This window comes from Bos javanicus, chromosome 25 (assembly GCF_032452875.1).
Source record: "Bos javanicus breed banteng chromosome 25, ARS-OSU_banteng_1.0, whole genome shotgun sequence".
Classification (NCBI taxonomy): Eukaryota; Metazoa; Chordata; class Mammalia; order Artiodactyla; family Bovidae; genus Bos; species Bos javanicus.
This window is the reverse complement of record NC_083892.1, coordinates 37,144,574-37,163,700: the sequence shown is the minus strand read 5'-3', so window position 1 is coordinate 37,163,700 and position 19,127 is coordinate 37,144,574. Positions and strand designations below refer to the sequence as shown.

Sequence of the window (19,127 nt, the reverse complement as noted above, 5' to 3'; positions counted from 1 at the left end):
CCGTACCTGTCAGACGGATCTTGATGCTGGAGCCGTTCCTCCGCGTCCCGGGGTTCGACATCTCCCGCCAACGATCGGGCAGCCGCGGATCCAGCGCCGCCGCCGCCCCCCGGCCCGGCCCGGCCCGGCCCCGCCGCCGCCGCCGCCTCAAGGTTACGGCTCCGGGCTGGGCGCCGGGGTCCGAGCCGGGACACAAACTCCGCGGCCCAGGCGTCTGGGCGGCCGGCAGATGGTCAAGCCTGGGGATCGGCGCTCGACCCGGCGCCCCCGACCCTCGCTCGCTCTCAGCCGAGCCCAGTCCGGAGCCGCCGCCGCTACCGCCGCCGCCACCACCTCAGAGCCGGACGCCCGCCGCCCTCGCCGCTTCCGCCGCCGCCGCCTCCCGGAGCCGCGCGCGCGCCCGCCGCCGTGCCGGCCCGGCCCTGCGCGCGCCCGCGCGGTGCGGCCCCGCGCCTGCGTGCGTGCGTGCGCGCGCCCGCGGGGACGGCGAGGCGGGGCTCGGAGCGCGGCCGCGTCGCCGGCCCAGCCCCCGGGCGCGCGGGCTCCCAAAGCCGGTGGTTGGGGCGTCCCGCACCCGGCGGAGGAGGGGGATCGGAGGCTTTCGGGACCCGGCACGAGGTGCAGAGCCTCGGCGGCCGGGAGCGAGCGCCGGGCACGCCCCATGGCGGGCGGGACGGCGAGGCCCGCGTGCGGTCGTTCTCGTTCTCCGCCACATTCTCCCACGGAGTCGGTTTGCAGATGTGGACGTTGAGGTTCAGAGAACGGCATCGATTTTCCAGGCCTCTCACTCAAGGCTCCGAGCTCGTGAGAGCTATTGAAAGCGGGCTTACAGCAAACCGAGGTCTGTGATTACACCAAGGACTTTGCACGAATAGGCGTGCAATTCCAGTTTGTTTATTTACTTTTAGTAAAGAGTGTCTTAAAAAATGCAATTCAAGGGAGGGACTTCTCAGAGACAAAGTCCTCTAGGTATGTTCTGGGCAACTAGTGCTCTCTCTTGACCCGTAACGAAGTTGCCAGAATCGCAGGAAGTGCCGTATATGGGCAAGGTAAATAAGATGCGAGAGGCAGATAAAGAGGTGGATGTTGTCACCATCCAGTCAACAGACACCTGAGCCAAACAAAAAGGTAGCTTCAAGGCCTGCGCTTCTGCTTTCTGCTAACACTTCTCCCAGAGTTTCAGGTTGGAACTAAAGCTCATTATGCTTTCTTCAGCAAACAAACCCCTCTGTTAACCTGTTACAAAGAGGAAATACGTTGATAGTGAAAGCTGGGTTTGTTTATCAGACTTGTCTTTGACCAACTACCTGATTCTCTGGATGCCTTCTTTGGTCTGTGTCTTAAGGAAACCGGGCTCTGATCCCTTGCAGCCATCCCCTGCAGCCTTCCTTGGGGTCACAGTCTTCAGAATAGAGACCTTCCTTGGGGTCACAGTCTTCAGAATACAGCCCTCTTCCTAGGGCCCCTTGACATGCCCACCTGCCCTTGCTGAGCTCAAGACTCCCGAGCTGGATTCAAAGCTGCCTCTTCCAGCCTCCATCGGTGACTTAAGAGGACAGACCTAGATCATTTCTATGGCCCCTTGCACCTCAGACTTTGAATGAGTCTAGTGAAATATCCCGGAGAAGGCAATGGCAAGCCACTCCAGTACTCTTGCCTAGAAAATCCCATGGATGGAGGAGCCTGGTGGGCTACAGTCCATGGGTCGCTAGGAGTCGGACACGACTGAGTGACTTCACTTTCACACAATGGAGAAGAAAATGGCAACCCACTCCAGTGTTCTTGCCTGGAGAATCCCAGGGACGGCAGAGCCTGGTGGGCTGCTGTCTATGGAATCGCACAGAGTCGGATACGACTGAAGCGACTTAGCAGCAGCAGTGAAATATCCAAGAATACAAGCTATGTTGAAGCAACAGAGCAGTGGATCCAGTATCCAGCTCTGTTTCTCTTTGAGACGATTGTCACTGAGTCCCTGGATCTAAATAAATCCGTTTAGAGTACGCAGTGCCTCCGTAATCCCCATTCCGCTTCCAGTGCGGTCAGTATTTCTCCCTTCGCTCAGTTCCCACATTCGAGGAGCCTCTTCTCTGTAAACTACACTAAATGTCTTCCTTTCTCTGCTTACCTTAGTGCTGAACCCTGTTCTTACGCCAGCTGTTTCTGACCTAAAAACCTTTCATTTCTTAACCTCATTGTTTTCTTACCGTCCTGGATGTCTGGGCCTTTTCTTAATTGTTTCCTCAACTCCTGAGTCAGAAGGCTACTTCTGGAGGTTACTGAATTGCATTTTATTTACTCATTAGCAAGTAATACATGACTAGGGACAAGAAACATAAGTCAGAGCTACAGTCCATGGGGTCACTAGGAGTCAGACACGACTGAGCAACTTCACTTTCACTTTTCACCTTCATGCATTGGAGAAGGAAATGGCACCCCACTCCAGTACTCTTGCCTGGAAAATCCCATGGGTGGAGGAGCCTGGTAGGCTGCAGTCCACGGGGTCATGAAGAGTTGGACTCAACTGAATGACTTCACTTTCACTTTTCACTTTCATGCTCTGGAGAAGGAAATGGCAACCCACTCCAGTGTCCTTGCCTGGTGAATCCCAGGGACGGGGGAGCCTGGTGGGCTGCCATCGCTGGGGTCGCAGAGAGTCGGACAAGACTCAAGCGACTTAGCAGCAGCAGCAGCACAGCACTTGCAAGGCTCTGCTGAATGGCTGAAACAGACAAGAACGGAAAAAGATACAGTGTCAGAGGCTAGAAAGTAGATTACAGGACCACTCTGCTTGGGAGGAGAGAGATGGAGAGCTCAGAAGAGTCACAGAAGATCTTGATCTAAGGATTTAGAGGCAAGTTGAAGTCTTTTGGGCCAAGAAGTGGGGAAGGGCACTATAGACAGAGGGAACAGCTTGTGCAAAGTGAATGCATTTTCTAGTGCAGGGTTCAGTGGCATTGCAGTCACATAGCTGCTGAATTTTCTGTCCTTACACCAACTCCATTAAAAGTTGATAAAGATGATAAAAAGATGTTTGCCCACTTAAAAACCATCACCACAGTTTTGTGCTGAGGCTGTAGGCCAGCCTTATATCAAACTTAAGATGTACCTTGAAGGACTTCCCCGTGGTCCAGTGGTTAAGACTTAATGTTTTCAATGCAGGGGGCATGGATTTGATCCTTGGTTGGGGAACTAAGATCCCACATGCTGAGTGGCAAAAAGAAAAATCTTCTCACTATACAAATATCCTCAATGTGTTCAATGTGCTTCTCAGCTCCAAATTAAACCTTAAAAAAAAAAGAAAAAATGTACCCTGATACCCAATCTCTGATTAAAAATACTCAAAATTCCAGAAATTTCCCAAAAGCAGAACTTGAATTTGCCCTCTGTACCAGCAGCTATTTACATAGCATCTACATCTAGAGATGATTTCAAGTCTATAGGAATGTTAGGTAGTTAGAATAGGGAAACAGGTTCCAAGATGGCAGGCAGAGGAAGTGGTAAGAAGCATGCAGAGACGAGACAAAGGAAAGGAAAAAGCCTGAGAAAAGGAAAACCACAGCTGGGGGTGAGGACCTGTTGGGGAAAACATGCCTAACATGCCCCTTTCCCTGATTGGCCTTGAGCATACACCCTATCTGCATTCCCTTCCCTGATTGGTCTTAGGTGCAAACCCCATTTTACGTGGAGAATAGCAAACGGAGCCTCAGGAACCTCCAAAGTATAACCTCCAAAAAGTATAAAAAGGGAAGCCCAAGTGGATTGAGGCCATTCCTACCAGGGTGGGTCTGCTCTAACATCTCAAGCGTGTACTGCATGCCACTTGCTTAATAAATCCTGCCTGTTTGAGCTGTCCTGGTCTGTCGTTTCAATTCTTTGCTACAAGACAAGAACTGAGGGGAAAAAACTGACCCAACAGGAAGATATGCTTAGGTTATATGCAAATCCTATGCCATCTTATATAGTATAAGGGACTTGAGCATCCAAAAATTCTGCTATCTTCAGGAGGTCCTGGACCAGTCCACCACAAATAGGAAGGGATGTCTACTCTCTCCTAAAGCTATCTTGACAAATAGACAGGAAATGCCAAACAATTCTGCTGAGACAGAGACAAAGTTCAGTGACTATCCTTTTTGCAATGATTTACAGAAAGCAGTCTTGATCCAGCTTTCCGTGTAGGATTTGGCAACTGATTTTACTGCCCCAAGATGTATCACTTCCCTGACTCAGTGTTATTGGGCATTTGAAAGGTTTTCCAGTGGAAGAAAAAAAATCTCTCTGGGTCTGACTACAGTAGTTCTTTTTTTGTGTCCCAAACTCTTTGAGAATCTGATAGCAACAGTGGAGACTTTCACCAGAAAAATTGATCTATGCAAATACACACCGAATTTTGCATCCCATTTCTGTGGGTTCATGAACACCTGAAACCAATTTATGGATCCTGTAAGGTCCCATTACTCCTAATCTAAAGGCAACGATCAAATGAACAGCATTGGGAATATCCCATATGTATGTGTTCAAGAAGACTCCCCTGGTGGTTCAGTGGTAAAGAATCTGCCTGCCCTCATGCAGGAGATGCAGGTTTGATCCTTGGGTTGGAAACATCCCCTGGAGGAGGAAACGTCAACCTGTTCCACTGTTCTTGCCTGGGAAATCCAATGGTCAGAGAAGAGCCTGGCAGGCCACATTCCATGTGGTCGCAAAGAGTCAGACACGACTTAGTGGCTAAACAACAAACAACAAAATTAGTGAGTGTAAAATACATGTGCTAGTCTTTGCTCTGAAACCAGCAAGTTCTATGGCCCTAGGGAAATCTGTTTGGAATACCGTGCAGAGAATGCTTGGTGGAAGTAGACAGCTGTAAAACATGCCTCTTGAGAAGACACGTCTAGACCTGAGCCGGTGCCTCTGAGACCAGCGGTTACATCAAACTAACCTTTACAGTCTTTTGTAGATCTAGGATCTAGGATTCTTTTACTTTTCACCTAAACATCAAGTTTTAAAAAATAATTGTGAGACTTCCCTGGGGGTCCAGTGGTTGAGAGTCCACCTGCCAATGCAGGAAACACAGGTTCAATCCCTGGTCCCAGAAGATTCCACATGTGAAAGGCAAGTAATCCCATGTGCCACAACTATTGAAGCCTGTGTGCCTGGAGCCTGTGCTCTGCAATAAGAGAAGCCACCACAGTGAGAAGCACATGCCTACTAGAGAGTAGCCCCTGCTCACCTCAACAAGAGGAAGCCTGCACACAGCAACAAAGACCCAGCACAACCAATAAATAAATAAAAATTTAAAAAACAAGTATGATTAATTAGCACATTCGTCTATCCTTTTATGCCCAGAAGGCTTTAGGATCTTTCTCTAAATTATAACCTAAACTTGATGCAAGTCTTAGTATGTTATTATCATTGGTAAGGCTTTTTACTTTTTTTCTCATTGAAATTTTTATTGAGATAATGCTTTTAAACATGAAGTTGTAAAAAATAATACAGAGAGCTTCTAGATACTTTGCTAGTTTCCTGTAATGGTAACATGTTGCAAAACTGTAGTATAATATCACAACCAGGTATTGACATTGATGCAATCCAATCATGTTCAGATTTTCCCAGTTTTACTTATATAGTGTGTGTGCTAAGTTCTACACAGTTTTACCATTTGGTAGGTTCAAGTATCCATCACCATGGTCAAAACACCGAGCACTTCCAATGCCACAGGGATCCCTCATGTTGCCCTTTCATACCCACACCTTTTGTCCCACTCTCAACACCTGGCAACCACTAATCTGACCTCCATTTTAAATGCTATTCATTTTAAATGTTACATAAATGGAATCATATAGAATGTAATCCTTGGGGATAGATTTTTTTTTTTTTCATGCAGCATCATTCCCTGGAGAATCATCCAAGTAGTTACAAGTATCAAGAGTTCTTTCCTTTTTACAATGGCACCCCACTCCAGTACTCTTGCCTGGAAAATCCCATGGACGGAGGGGCCTGGTGGGCTGCAGTCCATGGGGTCGCACAGAGTCGGACACGACTGAAGCGACTTAGCAGCAGCAGCAGCAGCAGTGTTCCATAATATGGATGTATCACAGTTTGTCTAACCAGTCACCCTTTGAAGGATACCTGGACTAACTCAAATTTTTGGTTATTTCAAATAAACTACTATGAACATTTGTATACAGGTATTGATGTCAACAGAATTTTTCATTTCTCTGGGATAAGATACCCTAGAGTATAATTGCTGAGTCATAAGGAAAGGACAATGTTTAGTTTTATAAGAAACTGCCAAGCTTTTCCAGAGTGGTTATAACGCTTCACTTACCTACAAGCAAGGCTCCTCAGCATTCTTGCCAGCATTTCATATTACTATTTTCCCTTTCAGCCGTAGATGTGTAGTCGCTGTGTTTTATGGCTGTGGAACTATTTGAGATATAGATATTTCTTCAAATAGATGCAGCCAAGTAATTAAGGGAAATCCCAGAAAAATAACTGCTGCTGCTAAGTCACTTCAGTCGTGTCTGACTCTGTGTGACCCATAGACCACAGCCCACCAGGCTCCCCCATCCCTGGGATTCTCCAGGCAAGAACACTGGAGTGGGTTGCCATTTCCTTCTCCAATGCAGGAAAGTGAAAAGTGAAAGTGAAGTCAAAAGCTCAGTTGTGTCTGACTCCTAGCAACCCCATGGACTGCAGCCCACCAGGCCCCTCCATCCATGGGATTTTCCAGGCAAGAGTACTGGAGTGGGGTGCTATTACCTTCTCCAGAAAAATAACTCTAAAGTCTTTCTTTAAGGATCATAGCTGAACCTCACAGTCTGTGTTCAGAAACAAGTAAGGTCATGAGTGAAAATGAGAAAATAATTGAACTGCTATTATTCATTTAAAAATGTAATTTTGTTTATAGAGTAGTTCTCACTTAGATTAGCAGTGTTCTAAGCAATTGATTATCCAAATAAAAGTAAGACACTATTAAGAATATAAGCTTGATTTTAAAGTATCTTTGATATTAATTTTTCATTTAAATGCTTTATTCTCTGCAATTACCCTCTGTGTTTTTTCAGTCTTTTAACTTTATTGAGGTTTTCAATGGCTAAGTCAAAGATCTGTCTTAGTAAATGTTACATTGCACTTGAAAATATGTGGGTTATTTTCAAATATCTTTTGATATTGTTGCTGCTGCTAAGTCACTTCAGTCGACTAAGACTTCAGTTTGACTCTTAGCGACCCCATGGATTGCAGCCCACCAGGTTCCTCCATCCATGGGATTTTCCAGGCAAGAGTACTGGAGTGGGGTGCCATTGCCTTCTCCATTTGATATTGTTATCTATCATAATTCCACAGAGATAAGAGAACAGACTCAGTATGATTTCAATACCTTTAGACCATAACATTTTTGCACTTTGTTTTATGTCCCTGGATATGTTCCAGTGTATCCTGGTTTATAGTCTATGGGAACTTGAATAGAATTTGTATCCTGCTGTTGCGTAAAAGGGCTTCCCTGGTGGCTCAGACAGTAAAGCATCTGCCTGCAATGTGGGAGACCTGGGTTCAATCCCTGGGTCAGGAAGATCTCTTGGAGAAGGAAATGGCAACCCACTTCAGTATTCTTGCCTGGAAAATTCCATGGATGGAGGAGCCTGGTAGGCTACAGTCCATGGGTTCGCAAAGAGTTGGACACAACTGAGCAACTTCACTGTGTGTGTGGTGTAAAAATTGTATAAATCTTAATTATGTTGAAATGGTTCATAGTGCTTTTCAGGTCTTCTATATCCTTCTACTCTTCTGTCTATTCATTCTATTACTTTATGAGAGTCTGATATTGAAACTCCAACTAAAAACCTTAATTTATCTACTTAAATAATTGTAATATATAGTGGAACCATATGTAACTTTGTTCTGTACTTTCCAAGTTTCCTATAAATGTGTTATCATACTTTCATAATTTAAAAGTAAAAAAGAAAAAAAAAATGAGACACAATGATTTTATTATTAGTAAACAAAAGATGTGTCTAAAGTTCTGGTCTATTACTTTTTACAGATTTCATGATTTCTTTGGCCCAGAAAAAAAAGATTAGAAATTCTCTAAATTGGTTATATTTCATCTACAATATATAGGCAATATATAGGCAACCAAGGAAATCAACAAACCAAAGGAAATCTTAAGTCCCCAAATCACTTGTCTGTTGGCTAAATATTTTTGCTAGTCTTACAGCAAGCTTGGAGGAAGCGCTTGTATATTCTAAGACAATAGTTCTCAAAAGTGTGGTCACCAGAGCAGCAGCGACACCTGGGGACTGTTAGAAATGCAAATTCTTTGCTGTATGACCCAAGGAGTTCAAAGGAGGTGCTCTCTGATAAGCTAGAGGGGTGGGATGGAGTGGGAAGTGGGAGGGGGGTTCAGGAGAAGAGGACATATGTATACCTATGGCTGATTCACGTTGATGTGTGACAGAAGTTAGCACAATATTGGTAAGCAACTATCCTCCAATTAAAAATAAATTAAAAAAAAAAAACATCTTTTAGAATAAAAAAATAATAAGAAAGGCAAATTCTCCGGCACCACCCGGCTTACTACAGCATCAAACTCAAGAGGCGACGCAACAGGCTGGTTTTGAACAAGCCCTCCAGGCGATCCTGACGCAAGCTCGGGTTTGAGAACCCCCGTGAAAGGCATCCAGTTGCTTTTCTAATGTCTCAACGAAAGGAAGAGAGCAAGGAAATGCAAAAATCCACAACAGAGTTATGTTGGCCAGAATGTCCAAATCAACGCTAGGTAACCTAAGCAAAAATGAGATCTGTTAGAAAAACTTCAAGGGGTCATAAAATCCTTGCTAGATTTTAAGATAAACCATGGACTGTATCAATACATCTGATCAGCCAAGGAGCAGATTCTTCAATCAGAAACTGCGGCCAGGATGCCACCCCTGCTCCCCTAGGAATTAACGCCATCTGTCCTTGCATGTCAGGGTTATTAACTCTAATAGAGTCACAGATGTAGAAAACAAACTTATGTTTACCAGGGGGAAAGTGGGGGAGGGATAAATTGTGAAATTGGGATTGACATATATACATATACTACATATAAAATATATGACTAATAAGGACTCCCTGTACAGCACAGGGAGCTCTACTCAGTACTCTGTAATGGTCTATATGGGAAAATAATCTAAAAAAGAGTGAATAGATGCATATGTTTAACTGGTTCATTTTGCTGTACACCTGAAACGAACACCAAAACTGTAAATAAACTATACTTCAATAACATTTTTTTATAAAGATTATAAGTTCTAGAAGGAGTTCCCAATTTGTTGCATTGAAAGCAAGCCCCCTGTTTTCACTGTCTGGGGACAGTGAGAAGGACAAATAAAGCCCCTTTTACCTCCATAGAGGGAACTGGGGTGCTGACTCCTGCCTAAACCACACACAGTAGGTTCTTTCTCCCTAAGAGGAAGAGAACTGAATAGCCCCTAAAAGGCTAATACCTGTCTCAGAAACACGATGAGGGAAGGAGAGCCTTGAATTAACATTCCCTATCATTCGATTCACAGAGGAACTGTATGAAAAAGATCTTCACAACCCAGATAATCATGATGGTGTGATCACTCACCTAGAGCCAGACATCCTGGAACGTGAAGTCAAGTGGGCTTTAGAAAGCATCACTATGAACAAAGCTAGTGGAGGTGATGGAATTCCAGTTGAGTTATTTCAAATGCTGAAAGATGATGCTGTGAAAGTGCTGCACTCAATGTGCCAGCAAATTTGGAAAACTCAGCAGTGGCCACAGGACTGGAAAAGGTCAGTTTTCATTCCAATCCCAAAGAAAGGCAATGCCAAAGAATGCTCAAACTACCGCACAATTGCACTCATCTCACACGCTAGTAAAGTAATGCTCAAAATTCTCCAAGCCGGGCTTCAGCAATACGTGAACCATGAACTTCCAGATGTTCAAGCTGGTTTTAGAAAAGGCAGAAGAACCAGAGACCAAATTGCCAACATCCGCTGGATCATGGAAAAGGCAAGAGAGTTCCAGAAAAACATCTATTTCTGCTTTATTGACTATGCCAAAGCCTTTGACTGTGTGTATCACAATAAACTGTGGAAAATTCTGAAAGAGATGGGAATACCAGACCACCTGACCTGCCTCTTGGTCAGGAAGCAACAGTTAGAACTGGACATGGAACAACAGACTGGTTCCAAATAGGAAAAGGAGTACGTCAAGGCTGTATATTGTCACCCTGCTTATTTAACTTATATGCAGAGTACATCATGAGAAATTCTGGGCTGGAAGAAGCACAGGCTGTAATCAAGATTAGATTGCCGGGAGAAATATCAATAACCTCAGATATGCAGATGACACCACCCTTATGGCAGAAAGTGAAGAGGAACTCAAAGCCTCTTGATGAAAGTGAAAGAGGAGAGTGAAAAAGTTGGCTTAAAACTCAACATTCAGAAAATGAAGATCATGGCATCTGGTCCCATCACTTCATGGGAAATAGATGGGGAAACAGTGGAAACAGTGTCAGACTTTATTTTTCGGGGCTCCAAAATCACTGCAGATGGTGACTGCAGCCATGAAATTAAAAGACGCTTACTCCTTGGAAGAAAAGTTATGACCAACCTAGACAGCATATTTAAAAGCAGAGACATTACTTTGCCAACAAAGGTCCATCTAGTCAAGGCTATGGTTTTTCCTGTGGTCATGTATTGATGTGAGAGTTGGACTGTGAAGAAGGCTGAGAGCCGAAGAATTGATGCTTTGAACTATGGTGTTGGAGAAGACTCTTGAGAGTCCCTTAGACTGCAAGGAGATCCAACCAGTCCATTCTGAAGGAGATCAGCCCTGGGATTTCTTTGGAAGGAATGATGCTAAAGCTGAAACTCCAGTACTTTGGCCACCTCATGCAAAGAGTTGACTCATTGGAAGAGACTCTGATGCTGGGAGGGATTGGGGCTAGGAGGAGAAGGGGATGACAGAGGATGAGATGGCTGGATGGCATCACTGACTCGATGGACGTGAGTCTGGGTGAACTCCGGAAGTTGGTGATGGACAGGGAGGCCTGGTGTGCTGTGATTCATGGGGTCGAAAAGAGTCGGACACAACAGAGTGACTGAACTGAACTGATTGATCATTTCATTTAAACAGATACCAATAATTTAAATTAGAGTTTCGTTTTTTACTCCCCAGGCACACACTGACTCATAGGAAGATGGAGACAGCTTAACAGGAAAAAAGGAAGTCTATGATTTAAAACAAACTGGAAAATTCATGAATCACACACCCTTGCACTAATTATCAAAGAAGAGCTGGAGCAAGTGCCTGTCTGCGGAGAATATTAACCAAAGTTTCTGACAGCAAGGAGGTGACCCAATTCCCTACTCCTACAGATACACTGGACTGGTCACGAAAATCATTGCTGTATGTCTTATGCACTGTGTTGAAATCAAACTCAGTGAGAGATCGGGCGGGGCTCTAATCTTACCGTGATTGGGCAAAAATAGAAACAAGTGCAGATGAACGTGAGAGAGACTCCCCTAGTACCAAGAAAGAGGGGTGGGAGCAACGCCTCATTATTTAAAGGCATTAATATAAACAAATTAAGTTAATTTGGGGTTCTGGCTTGTGTGAGGGAAGGATGCTACATAATTACTAGCTTCTATTTCTGCTTGGTGAACTTGATAAAGGTTTTCAAGGATCGCTTCTTCAAATCCAGGTTCAGCCCTTTCGAGTGCCTGCTGCAGCACTAAAGTATGCCGAAAACCGAAGCTCGGTCCATCCCTCCGTCCCTCAAGCCTACATCAGCCCTCTACCTGCCCAGGGCCTCCCTGGATGAATGAGGCCAAGCCCATAGAAAAGATGCTTAGGCTTCCATTTCTCCCCTCCCTTCAACTATGTTTTAAATACACAGTCAGTGGCCCAGACGGTAAAGAATGCACCAGCAATGTGGAAAACTTGGGCTCAATCCCTGGGTTGGGAAGATCCCCTGGAGGAGGTCATCGCAACCCACTCTAGTATTCTTGCCTGGAGAATCCCATGGACAGAGGAGCCTGGCGGGCTACAGTCCATGGGGTCTCAAAGAGCTGAACACAACTGAGTGACTGAATATGCCCACTCTATATAATAATTTAAGCAAACACTTATTAAGAACCCCAGTGTACCAAGTTCTTGTGCTGCTGTGCAAAGATTTTTTTTTTTTTTTTTGCTGTTAGAAACATTTTTATTGTGAAAGATGACATGCTTATGGAAAAGTGAAATTCCTATGTCACCATCACTGGATGAAGAAATAGAACCCTGCCAGGCCCAGGAAGACATCTGAATTCACCTTCCTGATTCCAACCCCTCCCAGGGTAACCGCTCTCCTGACTCTTGGGGTAAAGTATTTCCTGCTTTTATTCACAGTTTGATCCATTAAGTATGAACCCAGCTTTCTTTTGCCTCTTTTTGACCTTTCTAAAAATGGAACCATACAGTTTTTGGCATCTTTTTTTAATTCAGCGTAATGTCTTTGAGATTCATCTATATTTTTGTGTTACGGCTGCAGTTCCTGTATCTTTATTGTCTGTACAGTATTCTATTGTATGACTATATTTCAATTTATCCATTTATGGACATTTGGATTGTTCTAACTGGAGGATAATATGAAGATTATGTGTTAAATTGCATTTTGACTAATATGAATATTACATTAAATTGTGGTGCAGCACGTGTACAGTGCATGAGTGCTCAGTCACGTCCAGCTCTTTGCAACCCAGTGGACTGTAGCCCACCAGGCTCCTCTGTCCATGGGATTCTCCAGGCAAGAATACTGGAGTGGTTTGCCATTTCCTCCTCCAGGGGATCTTCCCGACTCAGGGATCGAACCTGCGTCTCCTGCGGATTCTTTACCACTGAGCCACCCGGGAAGCACTTCCTGATTAATAATAGGTATCGCTTTGGCTGTTAGGAATCCCTTTAGAGATGTGTGTATTCAAGGTTTTGGGGGCTTGAAGGGGGTTGTCCATTTTTCTTTGGGATTTTTTTCTTTCTTGCTATTTGCATCCTTTATGTTATTTGGATATAAGTTTTCTGTTGGTTTTCTTTTTTCCCATCTTTTTGTTGAGGCAAAATACACAAAATGTACCACCTTCACCCCTTTTAAGTATAAAGTCACAGCGCTGTGTTACCTCATCATGCTCTGTCTCTGCAGCTCTTTTCATCTTGTAAAACTGAAACTGTATCCTTTAAGAAATAATGCCCTCATTTCCTCCCTTTCCCCCATCCCTGGCAGCCACCCTTCTACTTTCTGTCTCTGTGAATTTGACTGTTCTAGTTACCTCATGTAAGTGGAATCACACAATATTTGTCTTTTTGTATTTAGCCGATTTCACTTAATGCCCTCAAGATGGAGAACAGTATGGAAGTTCTGTAAAAAACTAAAAATAGAGCTACCATATGATTCTGCATTCCAACTCCTGGGCATCAATCTGGAGAAAACCTTAATTCAAAAAGATACATGGGGGGGCTTCTTTGGCCATCCAGTGGTTAAGACTCTGTGCTTCGAATGCAAGGGGCGTGGGTTCAATCCTTGGGCAGGGAACTAAGATCCCACATGCAGTGAAACCAAAAAAATAAACACTTTTTAAAAATAGAAAGAAAAGATACATGCACCCCAGTGTTCACAGCAGCACTATTTACAGCAGCCAAGACATGGAAGCAGCCTAAATGTCCATTCACAGATGAACGGATAAAAGAGATGTGATGCTGTAATCTGAAACTAACAAAACACTGTAAATCAACTATACATCAATTTAAAAAAATAAAAATCACAGAAAAGATTCATCTTCGTTGTAGAATGTGTCAGAATTTCCTTCCTTTTTAAGGCTGAATCATATTCCTTGGTACGGATGGACCACACTTTGCTTCTCCATTCATTTGTCCATGGACACTTGGGTTGTCTCCACCTGTTAAGATACCATGAATACTGGCACTATGAATATGGGTGTACAAATATCACTTAAAGATCCTTGTTTTAATTCTTTGGGGTAGATACCCAGAAGTGCTGAATCATATGCTATTCTATTTTTAATTTTTAAGGAACCACCAAACCATTTTCTGTAACAGCTGCACCATCTTCCATTCCCACCAACAGCGCACGAGGGTTTCCATTTCACGGCATCCTGGCCATCACTTATTATTTTCTGGGTTACTGTCATCCCAGTCAGGGGGTGTGAAGTGGTATCACATGCGGTTTCGATTTGTATTTCCCTGCTGATTCACGACATTTGGCATCTTTTTCCGTGCTTGTTGATCATTCATATCGCTTCTTTGGAGAAATGTCTATTCAAGTCCTTTGCCGGGTTTGGAATCGGGTTGTTTGGCAAATTGAAAACATCAGTTAGGTATGGTCCTTCACTGTGTCTAGTACTGGAGACCCATCACATAAGCAAATCATTCAAACCATGTATAAATGAGACAGAAGAGCCAAACTGAACGCTCCCCTTTCTCGGTATGCTGTGGGTGTCTGTGGAGAAAGGAACACGTCAGTCGCTTCACCTGGATGCATGTGGAAGGTGACTTGCTCGCTGAGTGTTTTCACCTCGTTATCTTAAGCAGCAAGTTTCTAAAGTGGCTCAAAAATTGTCAGCGATTAATTCAGGAGCATCATTCATTTAAATATACTTGGGAGGTATGGTCGGTAACTTTACCTTTCAGAAGGCAGCCCCCAACCTTTGCTTCTTAAAACGCTTGAGCAGCTTTCTTGACAAGCCCCATCTATTTCTGCTGTGAATTTTCATCTCAGGTTGTCACTTATAGGTATAATCAACGTAGATGTTGCAATTTGCTCAGTCTGTGATGTCTTAACTGAGCTCAGGACAAGGCTGTCACACTTCTCTTTCGTGAGAGTCCTTGGAATCAAGTGAGAATACAGTTTGATTTTCTCGCAGGAAAGTATTCGCTGCATAGAAGACAGACTGTCCTTACTGCAGTTGAACTTATAGGTTCTGGTTAGATTCTCAACTCACGGATGAAAATTAAGAGACTTGAATAAATAAACCAGGGAGAATCCAAGGGGAATGTTATGCTAACAGTGGACTAGTCTTAGGAGAAAGCTTCCGTTGGAAAAAGGGTGGGGCTAAGTAACATTAGAGACGTTTCATGGAACCGGAACAGTCTGGCTGACACCTCATTCCCTGAAGGAGTTTCCACCCCCTGAATGCAATCCTTTGCAGAATACTTCATATCTAAGTGGGTGGGATAAGGGGGTGAGAGGGGGTTGGTGCCAACAGTGGATGACTTAGGAAAGCGATGAACCACCCAACATTTCTTTCCTCAAATCTAGAGACTTGCCACAAATTGTTTAGCAATCATCAGTTTCCTTCCCTCAAATGCAGAGATCTAAAAACTCAAGGCATATAAGAGCCAGGATAAACCCAGAGCGTGAGTCCCTGGCAATCTTCACATTACACATATGACCTAGAGCAGATTTGGTATCAGCAGATCAGTGGGTTTAAGAGTTTCCCTGATGGCTCAGCAGGTAAAGAACCTGCCTGCCAATGCAGGAGACCCAGGTTCGATCCCTGGGTCAGGAAGATCCCCTGAAGCAGGAAACGGCAACTACTCCAGTGGTGGTGATGGTGGTTTAGTCGCTAAGTCATATCCAACTCTTGCGACCCCACAGGCTGTAGCCTGCCAGAATCTCTTTCCATGGGATTCTCCAGGCAAGAATACTGGAGTGGGTAGACATTTCCTTCTCCAGGGGATCCTCCCAACCCAGGAATGGAACCCAGGTCTCCGGCATTGCAGGCAGATTTTTTACCAACCGAGCTACGAGGGAAGCCCAACTACTCCAGTATTCTTGCTTAAAAAACCCCACTGACAGAGAAGCCTGATGGGTTACAGTCCAAAGGGTTGCAGAGAGTCAGACTCGACTAAGCACACACATGAGTGGGTTTAAATACTTCCCTGTTGACCGGCTAGGGGATCCTGGGCAATTCCTTTAAATCTGAGTTTCAACTTCTTCATCTATAAAGTAGATATAATACCAACATCATACTGTTACTATAAGCATTACGGGTATGGAGGATATCTGTAAAAATATTTTGTGTATCCTGTGACTGTTCTGAATCCAGGCGTATTTGTATCTAAACCACCTTCCAGAGAGGGATTTTGGTTTGCGTGTTCATTTAACTGAATGTGTAGGTAGTGACCAGGACTTTGTTAACAATAAAAGTTCCCCTAATTTTGACTTTTTGTTAAATGTTATACCTCTCTGCCCTTCCCCTGAAAAAGGAAACTGTTTCAAGTTTTCTAAACAGTCACATTTCTCAAAGACAAGAGAATCAGGGATTTGGAATATACTGCCAATTATGATTCACCCAAACTGAGTGAAGGGGCGCTTACTTTGTGTTTTCTATTTTCTAAAAAGAAAAATTATCTGGCTGCACTGCCTGTTTTTATTTTTTTTTAATATTTATTTGGCTAATTAGCCAAACCAATTGGCTAATTAAATTGGCTGTGCTAGGTCTTAGTCTCAGCACATGGGATCTAGTTCTAGATTTGTTGCAGCACATGAGATCTAGTTCCCTGACCAGGGGTCGAACCTGGGCTCCCTGCACTGGGAGCGAGGAGTCTTAGCCACTGGACCCACCAAGGAAGTCCCTCTTTTTAACTTTTAATTATGGAGAACTTCAAATATCCACATGGGGAAAAAATACAGAATAGTATAATAACTACCCCTACCATGAACCCATCACCAGCCATCACATTGCCAGACGTACAAAATATCTTTCTCTTCCACTTCCCGTGTCCCATATTAGTTGTTGCCCAGTTGCTCAGTGTCTGAATCTTCACGACCTCATGGATGGTAGTCTGCCAGGCTCCCCTGTCCTTCACTATTACTTTGAAACAAATTCCAAATGTTTCAAGTACATATTTCATTCAGTACATATCTCTTAAGAGTGACATTTTAAATTAACCTTAACATGAAACCTAAAAAGTTAACAATTCTTTAATATAAAATCTCAATTCAATGTTCAAGCTTCCAATGTCTCAAATATCCAATGTATCTTATTTTTACATTTGTTGCAATCAGAATACGAGTAAGGTATCACAGTCTAGCTGGTCCATATGTCTTTTATAGGTTTCCCTATATCTTTGGAAGGACTGATGCTAAAGCTGAAACTCCAGTACTTTGGCCACCTCATGCGAAGAGTTGACTCACTGGAAAAGACTCTGATGCTGGGAGGGATGGGGGCAGGAGGAGAAGGGGACGACAGAGGATGAGATGGCTGGATGGCATCACCGACTTGATGGACATGAGTCTCAGTGAACTCCGGAAATTGGTGATGGACAGGGAGGCCTGGCGTGCTGCGATTCATGGGGTCGCAAAGAGTCGGACACAACTGAGCGACTGATCTGAACTGATATGCAATTTTTATTTGGAACTTATAAATGAAGAAACTGAGTTGTCTGTCCTGCAGTTTCTTACAGTCTGGATTTTGCTGACTGCATATCTAAAGCTCAGCTTAACATTTTTCTCTGTCTTCTGTATTTCCTGTAAATTGATAGTTGGGTCGAGATGTTTACTTTCTTTTTTAAATATTTGGTTGTGAGATCTAGTTCCCTGACCAGGGATTGAACCTGGGCCCCCTGCATTGGACGCTCAGAGTCTTAGCCAGTGGACCCCCAGGAAGTCCCAAATTGCTTCTTCCTCATGTTTTCTCTTCAAGTCTACGAGTTCTTTCCTCCGTCTTCTCCATTCTGCTGTTGGGCGCACCCAGTCAAGTCTTGCTTTCAGTTATTTTATTTTTCAGTTCTAAAATTCCCACTTGGTTCTTCTTTCTGTTTCTTTGCTGAGACTTCACAGGCTCCAGGCCGTCACCGGAACGTGGTCTTTTAACGTGTGGACACATGCAGAGCCTCCAAGGTGGCCCCCAGTGGTCCTGTCTCCTGGTCTACATCTGTAGCCTCTCCCGCTTTCTACGGGGGTTCGCCGGTACAGCCAGTAGCGTATGGTGGAAGGCATGCTGTGCCCTGTCTGAGCCTAGGTTATGAAGGACTGTGGCTTCTGTCCTGGGCACTGCCTCTTTCTCAGCCCGTGCACAGACGCTCAGGTCACTTGCTCTGGCAGAAGCAAGCTCCCTGCAGCACGTGGTGCCCGAGGCCCTGCTCTGTCCTTTACCAAAAGGCGCAGGACAAACCAGACAAGCTTGAGCTCCGACTTCTTTACTGGGAAATTGCTTTTGTCCCCACCTACTTCCCAGAGTTATGAGTCTCATATACGATAAAATGCCTGAAAACATTATATGACTATTAATTTATCTAAACCGACACCTTTCATTCACAGATGAAAACCTGAAACCCAAAGGAATGGGGAGAATTGACAGATGAGACACGAAGGGAACAGAGGCTTTACAGGGGAAAAAAAAGCAGGGCTTCCTTGGGGGTCCAGGAGTGAAGAGTCTGCCTTGCAATAAAGAAGACACGGGTTCAATCCTTGGCCTAGGAAGATCCAAGTTACTACGGGGCAACTAAGCCGGCGCACCTCAACTAGCGAGCCTGTGTGGCGCAACTCCTGAAGCCCGTGCCCAGAGCCTCCACAAGAGACGCCACTGCAGCGAGAGGCCTGCACAGCGCGACTAGAGAGCAGCCCCCACTCAGCACAGCAAGAGAAAGCCCACATGCAGCGACGGAGACCCAGCAGGCCAAAGATAAACAACTATCTTTTCAAAAAAGAAAAGAGAAAAAGCCAGGTCTGGAATCCAGAGCTTGCGACTTCAATCAAGGCCAGCTGTTTTCTCTGCTGTTCCTAAGGAGTCACGGGCTTTAGGTTCAACAGTCGCTGCACATTTCAGAGAAACAGAAGACGGATTATGGATGGCACATGGTCGACCAAGAGAGTGGTATTTCTTCTAGGGCACATAACCACTTGAGGGTAGACGCAAGAGGATCGGAGTTTTTTCGTTTAGCTTTTGCATCACAAATTTTTCGGAGCCAGTTACTGCTTCCTCTCTGTTTCTCTGCCAGTCATCTCAATCTGCTGAGTCCAAGCACACGGGCACCCAGCCAGAAGGTGACTAATACCATCTCTTTGCACCCAAACCATGTACAATAGGCAAATAGTTCCTGGTTTAAAAACCCTGCTAGACAA

At 44.5% G+C, this 19,127-nt stretch overlaps 2 protein-coding genes across 2 annotated transcripts in view; both read right to left on the bottom strand.

Annotated features, from left to right (window-relative positions):
- Positions 1-359, bottom strand: part of SMURF1 (SMAD specific E3 ubiquitin protein ligase 1) — a 91,689-nt gene extending 91,330 nt beyond the window's left edge. The window contains exon 1 of the mRNA XM_061402168.1: positions 7-359. Within this exon, the coding sequence (XP_061258152.1) occupies positions 7-61 (55 nt within the window). The 5' untranslated portion in view covers positions 62-359. The remainder of the gene's footprint in view (positions 1-6) is intronic.
- Positions 360-4,579: 4,220 nt separating this feature from the next.
- KPNA7 (karyopherin subunit alpha 7) overlaps positions 4,580-19,127 on the bottom strand; it is a 38,953-nt gene continuing 24,405 nt past the window's right edge. The window contains exon 11 of the mRNA XM_061401237.1: positions 4,580-5,161. Coding sequence (XP_061257221.1) covers positions 4,997-5,161 — 165 coding nt within the window. The 3' untranslated portion in view covers positions 4,580-4,996. The remainder of the gene's footprint in view (positions 5,162-19,127) is intronic.